General features: G+C 39.0%; 1 protein-coding gene across 2 annotated transcripts; it reads right to left on the minus strand.

Annotated features, from left to right (window-relative positions):
• Nucleotides 1-1,723: 1,723 nt before the first annotated feature.
• Nucleotides 1,724-20,503, minus strand: mapk8ip1a (mitogen-activated protein kinase 8 interacting protein 1a). Of its 2 annotated transcripts, none has more exons than XM_086163314.1 (12): nucleotides 20,258-20,503; nucleotides 14,826-14,901; nucleotides 13,624-14,217; nucleotides 11,586-12,164; nucleotides 10,407-10,661; nucleotides 9,889-9,964; nucleotides 9,638-9,804; nucleotides 9,431-9,534; nucleotides 4,965-5,075; nucleotides 3,874-3,944; nucleotides 3,677-3,775; nucleotides 1,724-3,050 (listed from the first exon to the last, which is right to left on the minus strand). In XM_086163314.1, exons 1-12 carry the CDS (start codon nucleotides 20,327-20,329, stop codon nucleotides 2,978-2,980), a joined length of 2,277 nt encoding a protein of 758 aa, XP_086019440.1. In that variant the 5' UTR covers nucleotides 20,330-20,503; the 3' UTR covers nucleotides 1,724-2,977. The 2 variants fall into 2 exon arrangements, with proteins under 2 accessions (XP_086019440.1, XP_086019441.1); XM_086163315.1 differs by having other exon boundaries at nucleotides 11,937-12,164; nucleotides 20,258-20,380.
• Between the last annotated feature and the right edge of the window lie 1,129 nt (nucleotides 20,504-21,632).

The raw sequence follows: 21,632 nt of genomic DNA on the forward strand, positions 1-21,632 counted from the left end.
TAAAAAATCACATTAATGACTTAAGGAACTTTGTGATATACTGTGGAAATTAGATTAAAATATATTTGTAAAAGATAACATAACTTGTTCACACAAGATAAATGTCCTTTTTTTCCCAGAAGAGGATGTGTATGAATAACATAGAAATTACCTTTTTGACTCAAAGGGCTTTGTAAAATTTGTCTTGAAACCAGATTAAAAAAACAGATCTTACGAGATATTTTGAACCTGATTATTCACGATGATTAAAATTTCTTTGCACAAGATTAAAAAAAAAAAAAACGCTTTGTGAGGGCTACACGAAACATACAATTTGTGGGAATAAAATAAAAACTAATGCAATGGGGACAAATAATGAAACAGTTGTCTTTTTCCTGTGAGATAATAATAGCATTTGTTACAAAATAATTCTACCCCCAAAAACCTATTTGCATAAGATGATTACACTGAAAATAACTTGTGAGAACAAGTTAACTATCTTGTCGGCACAAGATGTCAGTACGCATCTGTATTGAAAAACTGTCCTCTGTATATTAAGATATAATTTTTTTCCTTACATAATTGAGCCCTATATCTGATACTAATCCATGCGTTTTCATCCAAATCTTTCTTCCTCCTATACTACAAAAAGTGCAAGAAATTATATATATATATATATATATATATATAAAACATACATATATATATGTGTGTGTGTGTATATATATATAAATTTATATATATATATATATTCTATAACCAAGCTCATGGAACTGCTGCATTAGGCTTAAGCTCAGGTAACAGTTGCTTAAACTGACCAGCTTCACGTAAATGTCCAATCCAAAATGTTAAACCTTAATAAATAGCGGACAGGTGATGTGTTTACAGTCTCACCTTCACATTCCATGTCGGCCATCTTAGACGTATACAGTTAATTCCAACTACAAACGTTGTCATCTGAACAAGACCGAGTCTATTTAGATTCTGTGATTAGAGACGTATGAAGTAAACAGTAAATACGGGCAACAATCATCATCACTACACCAGAAAAAAAAAGAAAGAAAGAAAGAAAGAAAGAAATAGGCACTGTTTCTGGAACACAAAACATTTCACGGTTAATTTGCATTTGAATTTTGCCTGCTCAAATCTGATAATAACAATAATAAGCAAACTGCAGATTTATTATTCATGACCGGAGAAATACCAAAGGTCAAATCTGGGACGGAGCTGCGTTAATACATTTAGAGCTGAAAACACACAAAACAGCCAAGTGTTCTTTCATTGCCACCGAAGAAATAAGTTACTGTCGAAGCGTTTGAACTTTGAGGCCGTATTTGAGCAGGCAACACACACAGAGTCTGAGCTGAGAGAGATGGTGACAGATTAGGACAGACTGCACGATAATCCACCACCCAAACACGCTTTTTTACTGAATTGCACACTGTTGTCTGGGCCTTGTTTTTTTACACACAGTGCAAAGAAAAAATCTGATTTCTCAAAAATCAATACCAGAAAGACAATAAAAATAATGATAATCATCATAATAATAACAATAAAACCCTCTTTTCCAGGTTTGTTGGTTGACAAACATTAAAAAAAAAAAATCAAGTAAAATCAAGCAGCAAAGAGAAATCAGGCACCTTAACAAAAACTCAGTAGTAGATTGTCATTCTTGGGATATAAGATAAAAATTTATATTTTCTTAACTATACATATATATGTATGTATATATTTATGTACATTTTAGGGGGGCATTAATCTGTTCTCATCTGTGCAAATAAACATGGAGGTCCATTTATATTTTGTGTTTCCATTTGAAAGAGCGATGGATGAAGTGAATTTGACGGCAGAAGTTATACTTGGGTCAAAATATTGTTCATGGGTGTCCTACTTTCTCTCTGATAATTTTAGAAACCTCTGAACGGAAATTATATCCTAGTTTTAATCAAGTCACAATTTTCCATTTCATTGGTTCTTTAATTTCAAACCAATTCTCATCTAACTGAGAATGTTACATTCAGCTGTACCTTGGATCGATGCTAGCTATCAAATGTTAGCAGCTGTTTACCTACATAGCTAGCATGTATCCAAAACCCCCACTAAGACCAGGACGGCTTTAAAAAAATTTGCCTCTCATCGGTGAGACATAACAACTCTTGTCAGCAGTTATAAGCAAATCTTATAAAGTGGTCTCTTTGTTGTTGAACAAATAGATTGCCTTCCAATATTGAGACAAGACTTAGAAAAACAGGAAAACGTTAGCATTAGCTTTCCGCCTCGCCATGACTACAGTGGGCTAGGCAACGCTTGCTGTAGTTAGCCAGACGAACATTAGCTTCATTTTACCGCCATGTCAGAATGCGTGTGGTCTAGCAAAAACATGTCATAAAATGGGACAACTGTATACATAACTTATCCAGAAGATTATATGAAATGATAAAATAGTTTTCACTCTTACTGACATAAGGCATTAAAGAAGGTTACATGGAAGCCAGAACTACATTACTTTCACCATGTAATTTAATGCCCTGCAAACTCAGCGGAGAAATTCGCAATTGGTGATTACTTTTTATTTTAATCGGTTTCCCTAAACTGCTGTTGGTAACAACATCATCATCAAGTTCACAGTGATTGTACACCTTCTGCCATAGAATGAATTCCCATCGGCCTGTCTAGTTTCAGACAAAGGGGTTTGCCATCGAGTAAAACACGAACAGCCCATGAAACACATCACTATCAGATACATGTGTCTGGGTTGGGGTGCGGTCACGTGACCAAAGAGGATCACATGATCACACCCATCCGTAGAGGTATTTATATGCGTGACGTAGTGGCCAAAGGAAGGGAAAAGCCTGCAGCACCATTGCTGGATGCTGCAATGAGAAGAAATCCGCCATGCAAGAAATCCGACAAAGATAATGGTCCAGTTTGTGGTGTAAGACCTGGCTTACATGCACATGGTGAGTATTTAGTACACAAAGTGGGGATGACAGTTCAGTTATTCAATGAAGATGTCTTCAGTGGGACAGGAGTAGCCAATATGCTCCTTGTAGTACTGCTTGAAGGCTTTACTGCAGGATGTAAGACACAAGACAGTATGTTAGGATAAAAAAAGAATTTTGTTATGGTACTGATCTCACTGTTGGTCAGTGAGATATTATTATAATGACAATTTTTTTTTTTTTTTATAAGCGCCTTTCTTGAAACTCAAGGACATATAAAACAATACATTTTCAAGAAAAATACTTTAAAATCATAAATAAAATAGAAACTACATTTTTATTAAATGGCAAAAAAAAGTATTCTAAGCAGAACAATGTTGCACAAATTTTTTTCACACCTTTTTCATTTAAAAGAGAGGCTGTTGATGTCTTCAAGGCAAATTCTTGATACAAATTTGTACATGATTCATTGCCAAATTTGTGGAAGTTTTCTCCAAGCTTACAGAGGTAACTTCTCACTGATTTTCACATGGCAATGCAAATTGGAATGGAAAAATAATTACAAATGAGAGAATTTGACACCTCCAAGGTTTTTAGGGAATTTATCTTCTATCATTTTGAACAATAATTGACAAAAAAAACCTTTTCCCTTATCAGCTATGTGAAATTCTGTCTGTAAACCCTAGAGCGAGGACACAAATTAAATGAATACAGTTTAAAGGATTTATAAACAAGCAGATTAGAAAGAGACATACCCCACTGACTCAGCCAGCGGATGTAATGTCTTCTCTGCCATCATCACGTGACATGCAAAACGCTGCTGGTCGGGGTGTTTTGTGATAAAACCAAAGTACCTGCAGAAGAATTGTCAACAGTCATTCAATAGTTGCAGGAACAGGCTGTGACAAACTTTGGGGTGAAATTCATTTCTGTCACATCATTTTAAACTCACTTGCTGTGTTTTGGGTGGCAGCCACAGAACGAGATGTTCTTCAGGTGAAAGAAATGGAAACACTGCTCTCCCTGAAAAACGACATGTAGAAATAGGAATATGTGTGAGTGCACTGACAGGCATTGACAAATATTTGTATCGTGAATCCAGGACAGTTTGAATTAAACGTCTGATGTCAAGGCAACATTTTTAAACCAACAGGGAAATTAAATTGAGAATAAAAATCTGAATTAAAGGTGTATACCTTGCATTCCAGTTTTTTTTTTAAACGTCATTAATGTGAAGTCATTGACTCAGTCATTGACAGTGAGTTGTAAGCATTTAAAATTCTTTTCCAGTCTTATCTGAAGTCACTTAATTCTCAGCTGGTACTTACGTCATATGACTCAAGTCAACACTTCTGCGGAATTAATTCTGATACTTTTTCTTCATATAATGTAAGTTGTAACATTTCTTATATCAATGTCAATAACATAGTGTATATTTAATATTTAAATTTTCCCCTTTTTAATCAATTTATTGTTTTTTTTAGACTTCGCTGTTGTTAATTTACCCCCAAATTATAATATCCAATTTATGGATCCACTTGTAGCTACTACTAATTGCCACTGGAGGGTGTTTTATTCCTATCCTCCAACAGGAGGCCTGTGTTTAACGCCATGATGTTGGATATTCATTAAAGCTAAGATGGAGAGAAGGGGATGTGTGTTGAAATGGAAATGGAATCTTGCAATGAATCACAATAATTTGTGATAACATCATTGTGTGACAAAACCAATCCTTGTGCAAACTATCCTGGTGCCTCATTTTGACATCAGTTCACATTAAGTGTGCAAAAAAAAAAAAAACATGAGTCACTAGTCAAGTCTTTCGGGGTCATTTTGGCGTTGCATACATTGATGCATCTATCAAGGGACCATCTTCTCTGTGTGGGATTGTTGCCTACATTTGGACTGAAATCTATCTTTGGTGTTAGGAATGTTTGCAAATAAAAATAAATGCACATTCAAATTCACGACTCATGGTAAGTTTTCAGAAATGTAAATACTTAGTCTCTTGCCCCTTACAGGCAGATGGAGGTGTGCCCTTACCCTGTGAGCCGATTGACACTGGTCCTGTACGCTCATCTTTACGCCCCTCACGCTGACCTCGAGCACACAGGCAGAGGGAGGCTGCCCTGCGATCCGCCTGTTGTAAGCCACCTGTCAACATCGGGGAAAGCCAGTCAGCCCTCTTCTCTAGAAATCTATATCCTGAACATTTCATGGTTTCCAGCTGGCATGACCAGACAGCAGCTGGAATGGATTTTGGTGTGTTTCAGGTATAAGTTTGTTATCTGTCAGATAACATCTCTCTTTAGAACAATGATGAGATGAATGCTGATAACAAGTCTGCCTTCAAATTATTTCAATTTGAAATCATCCAGGAACTGTAAATGAGGAAATAAGAAACTCACTTTTTTTTTTTTATCTAAATGGCAAGCTATATAGAATAGTGAAATTATTCTGTTTGTTCTGTTGCTGTTTTTTTCATCTTCCAGATCACAAATGTTCTGATTTTAATGCTGCTCAAATATTCAGGCCCTCAAGTATTATTTCAAAGATTAAGGCTTGCTTTAGCTTTTAAGCTTTTGGTTTAGAGAAGCAGGAAAACAGTATTTATCCTGTGGATTAACTTGTCAAATCAAAAATGGGAAAAGGACATGTAGGATATTTTTTTTCCTTTGAGTTGTCAGTGCTGCAAATTGTTAAATAGCAATAATATATTACTCAATACATGTGTGGATGGAATTTATTCATTCACTCACTATAAACCAACATACATCTCCTCTGCTAGGTACCATGTGACTTAATACAAGTTACCCAAGTAATAAAACAAGACAGCTAAATTCTGGTGTATTTATATGATCCAAAATATTCTTCATAAAGGACAACCATCTACCATGATGGATGGCTGTTGGAGGAAAAAATGAAGAATGGAAAACTGCAGGAAAATGACAACAAATGGTCTTGCTTCAATAATATGCCACAGGTTATCCTGCAAACAGCTGTTGCTCATTATCAGTAAGTTAATTCAGCTTTATGGTCCATTAAAAGAGGCTCTGTGAAGCACCTGCTGAAGAGAGCTAGTCCACTTACAGGTAAGAAGTGTGATTTAGAGGGATGTAATGGAAGTTGTTGTTGTTGTTGTTGTTGTTGTTGTTGTTGTTGTTGTGTTGATTGTTTTGTGTCTTGGTGAAGCGTCAACAGCAGTTACTCCTGAACTCTCTACCTCCTAAACCATCATGATGTGAGTAAATAAACTGGTCCAATATTAAACCTGGCTTAACAATTGATTTGATTGTAATGCTAATGCCTCTGCAGGATGTGGCTTTTGTTCCTGCTGATGGTCCCTACAAAAGTGAGTCTGCTCCTGATGCACAAATTAATCCTGCACCCTCGCAAGTGACCTCTTGACTCTTTCAGGTTATCAATCTAGAGGCTATCAGCAAGGCTATACTAGTTCTGATAGCACTGATGGAGATGGCGCCTCTGGATATGTGTCTCCTCCTGAGGATGACCACTGGGTTGCTATTGATGATTTTGAAGCCGTCAACGAGCCGCTGTTCAGTGGCTCACATAACATGGAGCCAGTCTACTCGTACACCTCTCACTCACGCTACAGACTGGGAAGAACGGCTTCTGGTGATATCACCTACATCCCAGGGGATCCCTTTCCCATGGACCAATCTAGACAGTCCAGGAAGAAAAAGGTCCAGAGAAGACCAGCTAACTGGTAGGTAATGCTCAATTAAAAGCAACATTTGCACAACCAACACTAACTGGCTTTTCATTACAGATCTCTCAATGCAGCTTTTCTAACTCTGGAAATAGTTTTCATCTTGTATTTCTGATCACTGACCTACTCCGGGCTTAAACTTCCAGACTATCCAATGTCAAGCATGACTGACTTGGTGCAAAGGACCTGTGCACAAGTTCCTGACAGCAATGTGCAAGCCAGATTGCTTCTGAATGTTCAGTAATCTGGGGCTATTGTCGTGCCAGGTCCTGTAACTTTTCTGGTTATGAGCAGCAAAGTGTTTTTAAACGGTGAATACTTGAATTTCAAATGGCAACAGGCCCTTTTTGATGCAAAGGGAACCTTCTCCAGGCTATCAGAGACTACCTTGGCAGCACAATTGCCCAATCTTGGAATTTGACAAACCAGTAATGAGTGACGGTTAAACTGCAAGACAAATTCTCTAAGTTTACTGAACATGGATTACTTTGCATTATAAACACTGGGGAATGCAGCTTAAATATGGCCTATTATCTTCAAAGACAATTCTCTAGCCTGTCTGGTGAGGAGGCTTTTGGAAAGTGTGGAACTCTTGAACAGCTGCATGCTAATGAGGAAGATTTTTGACTCAGCGTCTAAAGGAATCCTGCAAATGCATTTTTTTTTTTTTAGGTGCATTGCTCCAAATGACAGTAGCTCTGCACCCTCACTTGTGATGCAGGCAGGTGTATTTATAGTGCAAAGTTAACTGCAGAACAGAAGAAACCCTGTCCTGTGGATCATAAGTTACTAGGTTTTATTACTATGTGGCCATATCCCAGGTGAATGTAGGCAAATACTCACTCCTTACCACTTGCAAAGTGCCAAAAACAAAGCCTTTTTAGACTCCAAGTGACACCAATAACTCTAAGTGTAATCCCTGCTCTTTGCAGAGCACTATTAAATTGGCTACAACAGGACAGTCATTGTGAGAGGGGAAACAATTAGATTGTCAGCTGAGCCTTGGATTCCAGTGACTGCAGACATGGAGAGGGTGAAACCAGATTAAACTGTAGTGTATACGTGAGGAAACTCTTTTCTGGCTATATACATGCAATGTATGAGACACAAAGCAAACAAATCAACCAAAAGTCGCTAAATTGCGTGTAGATAAAGCTCCCATTACTGCTGACTATTAGCCTCTATGCTAGTCAGACTCAATGGAGGAAATACATGACTTTTATCAGCACCAATGTTTTCTAAATAAATAGCTAAATTACATTTATTGCTGAACAATCTGGTCCAATACTCAGAAATATTTGTTACTTGAAAATTAAAGTATATGTGTGTGGCAAATTTATATTTATTGCTAACTTTGACTCACGTGCTAATCCATTGAACAGCTAGCTGTGCCTAGCAAGGGTAGGAAAATTGGCCCCTCCTAAATGTAAAATAACACATGAAAGCTGCTTTTTGAAATTATTTCAATTTTTGGTTAAATATTTATGTACCTGTAGGGAGCACTCTCCTTGTAACAGCACGGTATAAAATCGAAACAGCGTTATGTGGTTGTGTTTCTTGCGTGGAGAAGCTTGCAAGCTACCGGGTAATTAGCAATGTTAACCTCTAAGGTAGCAGTAAATCAGCCTGCTGCACTGAAATTCACTACGTATTCAGGTAAGGACACTTAAACACTCAAAAGAAACACGAACGCATTTGAATATGTTTAATAAATATGTTTTCTGTAATGTGTTGAGGTTATACTAAAGTATTGCTCTGCACTAATAATATAAAGTATTATAATAGCCCAGATACGGAAGCTAAACAGTGTCAGAACTTGTATTTATGATGGTGCATGGAAAATGAGTATGTTGAGCCATAACTGAAGATTCATAACACCTCACTGAGTGTGTTATTGTTTTCAACAACATGACAATTGTATAGAATGTGAAGAATTTTCAGAAATAAATCTGGGACTTGTGTTCCTTCCTGCTCCACATGTCCTTGGTACCTCCAACCCCTGGGTCTGAGGTTGGTAACACACCAGACATAAGTTTAATATTAGGGGTAGGGTGCTAATGTCAACATTGCTGGAAATATTTTATTTTGTAGTTGGAAATAAGGTTGAAATTAAATTCATCATTGAACTGAAAGTCACTCTCTGTGGACGTTTACATTTGGACATTAACAAGATCAGATGTAGTTGCGACTAAGGTCATTCTGATTTCATATGAGCAGCATTTATTGATATTGATACAGGTGGAAAAAAATGTAAGTTTATGAATTGAAATATCTGAAAGGTTTATTCCTTCATGAGTTGGTTCCACCTGCTGTGAGTGGTTGATTTTCAATGAGCACTGAGAATGAATAGCGTTCATATTGCATAAACCATGGGATGAAATCGGTCAAATAGTATCGCAGCGAGTCATGAATGTTGGGATTTAAGTTTATGCTTATTTTCTGCGTGATTTTGTGGCTGCTTGGAATGAAGTGGGTGTGGTTTGGGGTGCAACGAATTCTGTTTTTTTTGGAATCGAGCAGGAACAGTTAGTTATATTGCAGGTTCCTGTGGCGTGGCTGTGACAAACAACAGCTATTGCTCATTAAACAGATGTTTTACCATCACCTGGGTGTTTCGTTGATTGAAATGCTACAATATAGAGAAGCTACAGTGTTAGGTTATTATTCCTATTTATCTATTCCTATATACACTCATGAATAGATGTTTTGATTTTCATTGAAATACCTTTTTTTTCACTATGACAACCATCAAGGTGACATGGTGTGTTTAGAGGTTTACCTTCTGCATCGCCGCACTCAACACATCATTGCCTTTGTGGATGGGGACCTGAACCGAGCCCAGGAATTGGACAAGGAACTGTTCCACCCAACCATCTTTTTGGACTGAGAAGAGAAAGAGGCACAAAGGCACATCAATCTCCCTGCTGTCACAGAGGCTGGTTTGTCTTTTTCTTTTTTTTTAATTTATCCTCTCACTGAACCGTACCTTTGTTATTCTCTTTGGCCACTCTGACAGCATAGAAGGCAGGGAAGATGCCAGTAGCTCCAGTCCTCATGTTATAACCCTGACACCACAAATCCTCTGACTGGTTAAGGATTAACACTGGGTCATCTGACTCGAGGTATAGCTCGTCATCATGTCGAGGGACAAACCTGTAAACAAAAAAGAAAAATTAACTGAAAGTGTTGATCGTATGTATTTATATACACAAACCAATAGTTTGTGTATGTACAAACCTATAAACAGCTCTGTGGCTCTGTGGTCGCTCCACTCCATCCAAAACACAGGAAAACATGCCAAATGAACCAGCACCTGAACAGACGGTTGCAAAGTAGACAGTTCATTTTTCACAACAATGACAACCATGAAATAGTTGTTTATGTCCGGTCATTTTCTACAACACAGAACCCGGTCAGCGTTCACTTCTTATCTTCGACAACAAAATTCAGCAGACTTTGTATTTGGTGAATTCCTTGTTTATTCGTTTGGACCAGCCCCTGACAAATAGCAGATCTGTATCCGCTGAGACGCCTTCCAATGATGTATTGGTAAATGTTAATGATTATTTTTGGATTAAACTGACATCGATCAAACAGCTTTCTTACGTTAAATTGACAATACTCCCCAGCTGGTTGTTAGAGATACTCATCGGTATCATTAGCGGTTGCATCTTTTAAATGCTGGTATCAGGCAGTCTCTGTAGGCTGAAGGGGGATGAAACCAGTTTAGTTCACTAAGAATTCAACAAACTAACCAGTGGTGCTGTAATGGCTGCTGTCTTTGCCAAAGAGATTGAGGAACTTCCTGCTTCTGGGTGCTGCAGCTCTTCCAGGATGGGCCTCTTCTTCCTCCGATGTCACATTTGTCGATACCTTGGACTGCTTGTAGTACCTTCCCACTACTTCCCTCCTTCTTTTCACCTCTTCTTCCCTTCTTCTTTTCAAATCCTCTTCCCTTTTCTTTCTCTCTTCCTCCTCCTTTTGGCTCTTTTCCTCTTCTTTTCTCCGATCTTGGATCAGAAATTAGATAATCATTTCATTATTTGGGGCAAACAACGGACAAGACTCTGCTGTTGCACAACGTTTCATACTGGACACGGTTTTAAAAATTGCGTTAAAAATAATCAATTTAGTTTACTCATTCAGTTTTCAACATTTTACATGAAATATTTACATCTCAGCTTATACATTTACAGTACTGATATTGTTCAAAACCTTAATTTTGGCAAGAGTAGATTGTGAACCCCATAAAATATGTTTGGTGATGTTTTTTCTTCCACTCAAAGAAGTAGGTCCTTTAAACACAAAAAGGAATTAAATTTGTGTTTTTGCACTTCCACTGTTTTATTGATCATTTTTCAATGAAACAAGCAATGCCTCGAGGGGAATTTCTTAATTTGGACTCAAGAATGTCATTTACATTTTGATTCGTCTAAAGCCCAGAGTTAAGTTAACAGTGAGCTCACGTCCACTCATTCTACTGGGTTTCGTGACTGAGTGAATTGCAACAGATTTGGCAGAGGCGTTGACTTGGACTTAAGATTCAACAAATGACAAATCTCTAGTCAGGGGTCCAACTGACAGTGACCATGCAAGACGTCTTTCCCCAATCATTACTTGAGAATCTGTACACTAATCATAAAAGAATTTCTGACCTTATTTTTTTTTTTTAACAGATTCCTCACTGTAGGAGTCTTGACAAACACAAATACAGCTGGTTGGAGGAGGCTAATATTGCATTGTGGTACTTTTTTTGCTGCGTCACCATTATGTTTGAATGTCATGTTCTTGGATGTCATCTCTTAATATCAGCACTTTAACACTTACTTTATCGGTCTGCTTGTTGAGACGATCTAAATTGCAAAGAGGATAAACTCTCGATGAACGCACCCATAAAACGGTCCTTGATATTTGAACGGACTATTTCATTTTACCTTGCTTCCTCGCTTCCTCTCTCCTCTTCCTCTCCTCTTCATACTCTGGGTCTTCCTCCTCATTTGCTGACTGATACACCGTCTCTGTATCACTGTCATCGTTGTGCACATTGCGGCTGTGCAAGCAGTCCTTGAGGCTGCCCAGCTCCAGTTGACCGTGTTCATCAACCACCAGAGTGTATTTAACAGAGTCATAATTTAACCCTGCTGAAGCCTCACTCTTTGGTACAATCTGTGCAGCTGCAGGCCCCCCATGAGCGACACAGTTGGTGCCACCACCCTTACTTTCAATTTTACTTCCCCCTGGGTCCACCTCTGAGTTGGTGCAGTCTGTCTCTGTTTTTTTATTACCTTCAAAGTGATGGGTTGGACCGTTCTGGACATTCACGCAAGGAGTGGGAGCTCCCTCCCCATCTTCTTCAGTGATGTCAGGGTTGATTCGGTGGGATAGAGAGGGATGCAGGGGTCCCGGTGGGGGTCCCTCTGTGTCTGAGCTCAGAGACATTCTATTTGACCCCCCCTCGCTGCTGGACCGAGAAAGAACGGGGGCACTCTCCTTGGTTCGGTCATGGTTTTGCCCTGAGAAAGCAAAATACACAAAAAGCTGGATGAGTCTTATTCACATACTATGATATTCACTATGACATTCAGATCATGAGGGAAATGATTTTTGACGGAATATGAGATTAGATTCAAAGGAATTAGTGATATTTAACAGAATACAGCTGGACATGTACAGTGTGTTTTTTTTTTTTTTTGTATCTAATTACTTTGGCTTTCAAAACTTCTGCATGTTATCAGTATCCAGCAGTCATGAACTGTGGATTTTTTTTTCCACCATGGCAAAATCTACCCATGTTTAAATAGGCTTTGTACAGTAGAGATAAATTTGCACACAGTATCTTAAAATTAAGGGTAGACTAATGAGAATTAACACCACGACGAAACCTTTTCTTGCATTGTTGAGTGTGTTTTCCGGCCTATATTCATTTGGAATTGTGTTTTTGTTCTTCTCAAGAGCATTTTAACTAACTTCCTCAGAAAGTAGGTAAAAAAAAAAAAGAATGTCCACTATCGTCAGAAAAGTGTGTTTGGATTTGCCCGACAGAATTATCTAAAGCCACTAATAACTAACTAACTTGAAAGGTTGAAATACATATTGAATGAATATGAGGTACTAAGTAGAGGTAACTGTGCTATGATATTAATTTGCTTGTAAATCCAATGTTCTTGCTGTTCTAGTAGTGCAGCCCTGGCAATTATGTATCATTAGATCAACTCCAGGGTCAACTGACATGGAGTCAGCCTTGAGTCCGCCATTCGGAGCTTATACTGTACAGTGATAATGAAACATTTGAAAGGGAGAGCCACACAAGGTAGACCAGACCTCTTACCGTCACATCAGATACATAACTTAATTTACTTACTACCATTTAAAGCAGTGATGCTACAGTAAATCTGGAACCTCTTTAAGTTTTTTTCCTATTTTTGTATCAAATGCATATTCTTGCCTTGAGTTAAAATTATTACATTAATTTTATATAACTGTTTACAGTCAGTTTTCTCTGCTAAAAGAGACCGGATTAGCGATGATATATGAATTGGAATATTATAAATGAATACCTTTTCAGTTTTGTAAAGTGGTTATTGGTTCAACAATACTAAATAGTGATCAGATCAAATATGCAGCACATCTTTATGCTGAGTCCTGAGACATTTAAGTCAAATGTAAGAAACTTCAGATTTTAAATCTTGAATGAGTTCTTTTCCGTTGTGTTATGTCACAACTGTCATTTCTTGGATTACGTTAAAAAAAAACATGAATTCATCTTTTTTTTTAACCCATCAATCAAGGGATCTCCAAGCACTCGGTGGTAGACGACAAATCTTCAAATCTTTCTGAATAGTTTACATTTGGGTCTCCTAAACTCAATTTCCTCTGGGATCAGTTCATTATTTCTGATTCCTGATTCAAAGAATGGCATATCTAATCGCTCAGAGCCATTTTGTCCCCTACAACTCCAGGTGGGACGGTCACCTTGTTCCTGGGTCTTGTCCTGGGTCCTTGATGCCACAGGTGTACGTGGAACAACCATGGCTGTCAGATAAACCTGCTGGTTGCCGGGCGGATTGCTCAGTTTGGCCCTGCCTGCCTTGTTCTCTCCTCTCGCCAATGTTTTCCCTTTGACGTCCAGCCCCGAGCTTCTCAGTCCGTTTGCTTCCCTCTGCCTCTGATGCCCCGTTCGCTCCTTCTCCTTCCCCTTGGACTCCTCGCACAGCCTCCCCGCTCGTCTATCTTCCTTCCCGGCGGTCGACCCATCCTTCCCCCTGATGTCTCCGGAGCTCCTCTCTCTCATCGTCGCCGCTCCTCGTCCTCCTCCTCCTCGTCCCCTTCCCGCTCCTCCTCCTCCTCCTGCTCTCCGCTGTCCCCTTGGGGAGCTGAAGGACTGTGCGTGCGTGACCCCGGACAGTTGTCTCTCCCGGGGACGAGCCCGCGTGTCACCGGCTGCAGCCTGAGTTCCGGCTCTGCCATTGGCTGCGTTGCTTGTGGGGGGTTTAGGGGCCGGGCGGCGGGTGCAATGTCGAACTTTGTCCTCTGCTTTTGATTTGCTATCCGGCGGTGTACGATCCCCTTCACACACACACACACACACACACACAAACACAAGTATCGGATTATGTACCGGGCAAAGTGATGTAGGCTTAGGGGTTATTCATGTCTGCAAAAACTCTGACTTGAAACATATATGTGAGAAACAAATGCATTGTGAGATGAGATGAGATTTTCAGCAAGAATTATGGAGATGATCTTGTTTTGTGAATAAGTTGGGTTTGGATTTGATTTATTCAGTGGTTTATGATTTGGTGTGGCTATTTTATGCAGATGAATGTATTCCTCAGACATCACATGATGCAGCAGTACAGTGCTGTGCAGTGTGTAGAGGTTGAATGCGGGGGTTTGCTGAGGCTCCACTGTTTGACAGAACGTTAATGTTCATATTTTTTGCACAAATCTGCTTTTGCTTTGCTGATTTCAACAACACACAAAAAAAAATCCCAATCAGATTACTCATAATGCTAACTTCCATTCCATTCTAGTGTGGCACTACTGTATCTAAAAGTCTGAATTTGTTTAACTCCAAGGTGAAGAGCTCACTCTTTCTAAAAATACAAGCTTAAAATTTTCTTCAAAGAAAGCGTTCACAACTTTGATTTCAAACACTGCATCATTTCTCATACCTGTAATGTGTGGGGAGGAGGACCGGGAGTCTTTCCAGCTTTCTTTCTTCCCCAAAGAGTTGTTGTTTATGGTGTCCTAAAGAGAGACCCAGAAAACAGTGTGAGTGCAAAACATAAACACACACACACACATACAAGCAGTGTGTTTTTTGGGCAAATTTGAACAAATAAATCATTTACTTGTGGTCCCCCTTTTTTTGTTTGAAAAAAAGGAGTGTTCTGAATTTGATGGACAATAAAAAGGGAAAAAAAAAACAAAAGATCTGAGAAGGTGGACCGCGCGGCTAAATCACATCTGGAAAAAAACAAAACTTGAAAACTCAGCTAAACAAAGGGGGCTGCTCTGTTTCCTGATAAGATGGACAACCAGCAATAGATCTGTATTTGACTGACATTTATAAAAGTCATTGTCTGGGGTTCTTGACCACAGAGAGTAAATACAGAGTATTAGGACATCCAGTCTATGAATGTTTAAGTGTTGACTTCTGTGAGTAGAGAAATAACCGAGGGTTATGATGTGGAGGATGAAGATAAAGCGGCTGCATCTCGCCTCCATATCATGTTGTGCTACATTAGAGATTCGCTCCGGTCTGATTGATCAGAGTATGGATTGGGTTAGTGGACCCGGGATTTGATCCGCAGACCTGGAAATACAAAGACCCTCCAGAAGCTCAGTGATCATACTGCAAAGATCATATTTTTTCTCCTCATGAATAAATAATGTTGGCTTTGTTTATTGGTGATGGTTTGGTGCCTTTGCGTTATAAAATTATATGCAGTGTTTCAATAGTGCTGCTTGTGCGTAACAGTTTTGTGCCGCTTACAGCGATGCCTGCTTCTTCAAAATGAATATATTGTTAAAAAAAAGGTAAACTGGAGCGTGACACTGATAAGGGACCCGACCAGCCACTGCAGCCTATAGAGAATAGAAATATCCTTTAAATGATTTCATTTGAGATAATTTCTCACAATATTTCAAGGATGTTTCCTGTTCTTAGGTTCTTTCTTACAGCATTTTATACCAAAAAAATAACCTACGTAGGTATATTTTTCACCGACCCTTGCCTGAAATAGAGTGATTTCTCTAAAAGCTGCGAGTTTTACTCTCCCGATGCAGATTCTCTCTCAGTGTATCTAAAATTGGGTTTTCGACAGACATAACAGATCGATGCGATGCTGAATCTTGCTTTTAACAGCGGTAAACAGATCGGAGGCTGCCTGTCGCTCAGGGGCTGCAGACTAATGTTTTATTTATTTGCTATTAAATTATTGGCCCGTAGCAGCCTCCTGCTCTCATTTAAACACAATTCTTGACTGGCCTCACACACATTGCAAGGACAGTTGAAAGGCCATGTGCTGATATGCACATTTAACACTTTATTTTAAATACAGCCATCTCTGGTGTCTTCAATATCACCCCGTCCTCATTGTGTGACTGCTGGGATTTCAGGGTAAATTAAAACATAGTGCTGAGATGATAGTACAGGATGCCGATGTTGCTGCTTTACGACCCATTCTGACGTTTGTATCTAAATTTTCATTGGTCATTAAACACTAAAATGAAAGATCAGCTGCACTTTAAGAGATAAACCTGACCAGGCCTCTTCAAATAAGCCTGTGTTTTGACTTATAAAAATAAGTAGCACTTCAACCATTATTCATACTTTTACACTGATATACACATATTGTGATACTTTAGTAGCTTTAGTGGTATTTTGATGTTTTTGTTTTTTTTTTTTTGCTTTGGCCTTTGGATACCATTTTTCAAAAGACACTTTTTCAAAAAAAAATTTCACAGTTTGAATAATTTCTTGCTAATGTCTAAATGTTTTTCCACTGATTTTTTTTTTTTTTTTTTGGGAGGGGGCAAACACTTTTGTAAACATCATCATTTAAAATAATTTTAAATGCATGTCAGATTTCATTTAATTTCTCACAGTTTCTTTAAATCTTCCTGATGATTTGTCAGGTGATTTATTCTTTAATGAAGACTCATGGTAATGCACGTTTGATTTCTCCCCAGTGACAATCTTCACATTTAAATGCGTCGTTGGAGAAACAACAAGCTTTAATTTCAAAGAAATAATTCATGGAAAATGGGCTCTGCAGAGAGTAGACAGTGAGATAAAACGCTGGAAACCTCACATATTGAATTATAAATAACAGACGCCATCTGGTGGCCATTGTGACTAAAACTACAGGAATGTAGGAGACCTGATGACGTACTTTGAGTATGGTGGCATCGTGATTTGGTATATGAGTCACACACACACACACACACACTCACAAACCCACAAACCAACGTAGGTTGCAGGACAGAGGGGATGTGTCAGTCTTTAGGTGTGAGTCACGAAATTTGGTTTAGGAGGTCTAAGCAGGTTTGAAAAGTGCTTATCTCAACTTCAGTCATAAACTTCAATTTGGCATCAACACATTATGAAATTTTAAACATATGCAACAGTGGAATAAGCGCAGGAGTTTTATCTGTGCAAAACAAATTTCTCCTCGCGGCCACAAACTGAGTGAGCTCATTTTAGTAGCTTTTTGTTTTTGTTTTTTTTTTTTTTGCAGTTTTTTTTTCTCTATGTAACAGTTAAACGCGTTTCATTTATCACAAGAACCTAAGAGAGTAAACACTTTTGTTTTTTTTTGTTTTTTTGCAGTTTTTTTGCAGTTTTTCTTCTCTATGCAACGGTTGAACGCCTTTCATTTATCACAAGATTCTTAGAGAGTAAACATTTTTTCTTTTCATTTTTCACAAAACAAGCTGGATTTGATATGGATATTTGATATCAAAATGTATGTCAAATCTAGGTCTAGTACTGGATTTTAATCTAAAATAATAGCGAGAAGGTAAACTTCTTTGCTTCTCAATATTTTAAAGTGGCTATCATTTGACAGCAGTCTGTTCTCTTCACTCATGTTCTAATAACTGAGAATTAGTAAAGGATAGAAATACTAAAATTGAGGTAACCAGAGTGGATGAGGTTGAAATAGACAAAATCTGATTAATCCCTCAGTTTTGATCATTTCGAACCTGAGTCTGATCGGTCTTCTGTCTTTCTAAACCGTTGTCTTTTTGGACAATATTTTAAAGTTCCGTCAGAGTCACTGACGGAGACACTGTGCAAGTTGCAGTGTCTGATGGCTGGAAAGAAAAAAAGTGATATAAAGTTCCAGGCGGTAAAATGATTGATATGGAATCTGATTTCATTCTCTCTTTTGCAAAGTATAACCTAAGAATTCACAGGAAGTGCTCAAACCGAGCAGTTCCCTAAAACTTCTAGAAATTACATTTTTTCCTTTTTTGCCTTTTTCTGAAGAATTGTTTCACTGGATTGATGAAGGTAAAATGAGGTGGTCGGTTTTTTCAGCAGAACAAGTCAATTCAGAATAACATCAGGTAAACGTCGCCGTCCTGTCGTACTCCAAAAAAAAACAAAAAACAAACCTGCAGGCCTGACAATTAGCAGATTAGTCCCGAGCAAAAAGTCCATATCTTCACAGACACACTCTGTCTTAAGGCCACTTACGTTAAGTGTGTGTGATTGGACTAATGCAGGTCCTGTGGGGAGTCCAGCTGTCCGGCGGGAGGTGAGCGAGTTCAAACACCCTTTAAAGCAGGTGATTACCGTACAGGAAGTGTGTATCAGTTGTACTCTCCAAAATTCCATACTCAAACTATTTTAATTCGATAAACATGAGTAACATCCTTTATCGTGATACTTATAAGCTGTAGCATTAGAAACAGTAAACGAGGCGCGAAAAGTCCTGTATTTATAATTTAGACCTAATTTTGAAATGACTGTCCGCTATCACCGACAATTTTTCATCTTGTATTTAATATCCAGGAAAATCCATGACTGTAGACTTTTATCAGCTCCGAATAAATATATTAAACCGTATTAAAATGTAACAACTGAGAAGATACGTGTTATATTATCGCCACGGCGGCGAGAACTTCAGAGTTTCTGTAAGAAAGATGCACCTGAAAGGCTTTTCTTGATTTCAAAGATCCAGCCTTCTGTCACTTCGCCCCATTTCTTAATCTCTGGGAGACAGCAGACGCCGCCGGACACAGAGCCGGCTTGTTTTTTCGGTGGTAAACTCAGCCTGTTTTACATTTCCCTCCTGAAAATCCTGGCCCCGTTCCACGGAAATCCACAAGTGAACTTTGCCGTCGTAAATTGGATTGGGATTAGGTCAGAATCAGTGATATTCACAGAGCTCCCGGCATTAATCTCTGCTGACTAAATATGCTCCAACCCATAATGCTTTGAATACATTTCCATTATTAAAATTATCATAAGAATTTATGTAGTTATACTTGAACCATAAGATGAAGGCACAGTGATACTTAAATGACTTAAGAGATGAATTGTGATCACCAAAATACCTTTATTTGACAAGTTCCTGCGTGATACAAAAATAGCTTTTCAGAGTCAGGGTTGGATTCCTCTGCTGTCCACCTCATTTTCGTTGTATAATAAGGCCTTTGGGGTGTGACTATTATTGTTTTCTACCAAATGCAACCGTATCAGATGAAAGACTTACATTTAAGGGCTTGTGTAAATATTACTAATTCTCTAGAAAGTCAGAGAAATAGCAAAACCCTTTTTCACGGGGCTCAACGAATCTTTGAGTCTGTTCATTCCCTTGGATGTGGATGCTAACTGGAGGTTGGTTTGAAACGACTCTGCTCTGATCTGAACTGACTCAGTAAACAGGATGCAGCTCATTTAAAGCAAAAGGCCAGGACACAACTGTCGCTTATTACTGAACCCTGACCGAGGAGCCGGGGGTCTGCCGTTGCCATATTGCATCGTGAGACGTTATTCAGTGCAAACGTGACCCTTTGCTATTTTTTTTTTCATCCTTATTTTCTGCTCTGCTGACCCCATTTCGTCAATCCCAACAACAACCATACGTGTCCTTGAGCAAGACACTGAAGCCCAGCTGCTCTCCAACTGTATGTCGGGTGGAAACAACAATGGTCTCTGTATCAGAATAATCAGTATAAATTCGCTGAATATCAACTATCCAATAATATTACCTCTCTCGAAAAAAGCTCTCATTTAATCACAGCCTCCAACCTTTCGGTGGAGCTACATTTAAGGCATTTTGAGGACTGAACCACTAACACACACACACGCACACACACACAAATGCACAGATAGCCAATGCTGTCTCATGCTAAAGATGCACCTCGCATACATGCACACACACACACACACACACACACACACACACACACACACACACACACATACACACACACACACACACATATACACAGTAACCTATTTATTCACATATCACTGTAGCCTGCTTCCATACACAGGACCCACCCTTACACACACATACACACACGCCCACACACACACACACACACAGTAACCTATTTCCTCGGCAGACCCTCCCATCCTCCGTACCTGGGTGCCGGCTTGCGGTGGCTGGGGGAACAGGGCCAGGGTGGTGGGTCTCTTTGGCCGATATTTGTCCATGACAGCACAGATTGATCCCCCCTTCTTCCCTCCTCCTCCTCCTTTTCCTCCTCCTCCTCCTCCTCCTCCTTCTCCTCCACCTCCTCCTCCTCTTCTCCTCCTGTATCGTAGGCTCGCCTCTGCTCCGACAAGGCCTCCCCCACCCTCCTCTACCTCCCTCTTTCCCCCTTCTTCCTCCTCAGCCTCCTCGGCATCGATCAGCTCAGATGCTCGGAATCCGGAAAAACACCCCTTACGCTCGCTTTCTGCATCCTTATTGGTTGGTCACGGTGTCACAGCATCATCATCACTGCCATCATCTTCCTGGCAGTGCTGAGCAGAAGGGAGAGGGGGACGAATAGAGGGAAGAAGCGGGAGTGAGAGAGTGAGAGAGAGAGGAGGGAGGGTGTTGAAGAGAGATGGGGTGAATGTGGATTGACAGTCAGGAGAAGGCAGGGAGGAGAGAAAGGGGGAGGAGAGGACGCCGGTGCTAACCAATCAGAGCAAAGAATGAGATCATCAGCTCTGCTGCCTGTAGCGTTCTGCGAGTAAAGCTAATAAACACTGTGTGTGTATGTGTGTGTGTGCGCGCTGCCCCAAGTCAAATGGGATTATACAGCACCAGGGCTCCAATGGAAAAACAAGTGATGAATTACAAAGCAGTAATTTTTTTTATCTATACATACATACATATATATATAAAAACAAAAGAAGCTGAATACAAAACACACACACACAAAAAGCAATAAATCCCCTCAAATTTAATAATGTAACCAGTTTGTGATAAAGGCACAAAGCATTCATTAGATCGTTCAAATTCCCACTTATTTACTCAATAAACATTCAATCGAAAAACTATTAGAAAGAAAAAGTAACCCTGAAAATTATAACATTTATTGTTACAATCTTGCTTAATTTCATTATCTTTTTGGTCTATTTTTCAATGCTTTCCTTTTTTTTTTTCAAATAAACCAAAGCCAAAATATTTTTTTAATTCATGTAATCTCAATTTTATTTTATTTTCCACATTTATTTTTTTTAATTGCTTTTTATAGTCTTTGAGCTTTCAGACTTTTATCTAACTATTCTCTTTCAGCCTGTATAACTACTTAGTTTTCCAGTCATACAGTTAGGCCCTACGATATTTGGACAGTGAAACAAATTTTGTTATTTTAGCTGTTCACCAAAACGTATTCAGGATACAAATATATAATCCATAAGGGCTTAAAGTGAAGACTCTCACTTGTAATTTGACAGTATTCACATACAAATTGGAGCAAGGGTTTAGGAATTACAGCTCTTTAATACGCGACTGTCTCTTTTT

Source organism: Fistularia commersonii, chromosome 17 (assembly GCF_037954325.1).
Source record: "Fistularia commersonii isolate RoL2024-O1a breed Wild chromosome 17, RoL_Fcom_v1.0, whole genome shotgun sequence".
NCBI lineage: Eukaryota > Metazoa > Chordata > Actinopteri > Syngnathiformes > Fistulariidae > Fistularia > Fistularia commersonii.

What these genes read in the sequence shown, in the direction of transcription:
- mapk8ip1a (XM_086163314.1), bottom strand. Translation starts at nt 20,329, where the DNA reads ATGGACAAATATCGGCCAAAGAGACCCACCACCCTGGCCCTGTTCCCC. An exon ending in AGAGGAAGCGAGGAAGCAAG is followed by an intron (nt 10,662 to 11,585) that starts GTAAAATGAAAT and finishes TTCTGATCCAAG; the next exon opens with ATCGGAGAAAAGAAGAGGAA. An exon ending in AGCCACAGAGCTGTTTATAG is followed by an intron (nt 9,805 to 9,888) that starts GTTTGTACATAC and finishes TTTTGTTTACAG; the next exon opens with GTTTGTCCCTCGACATGATG.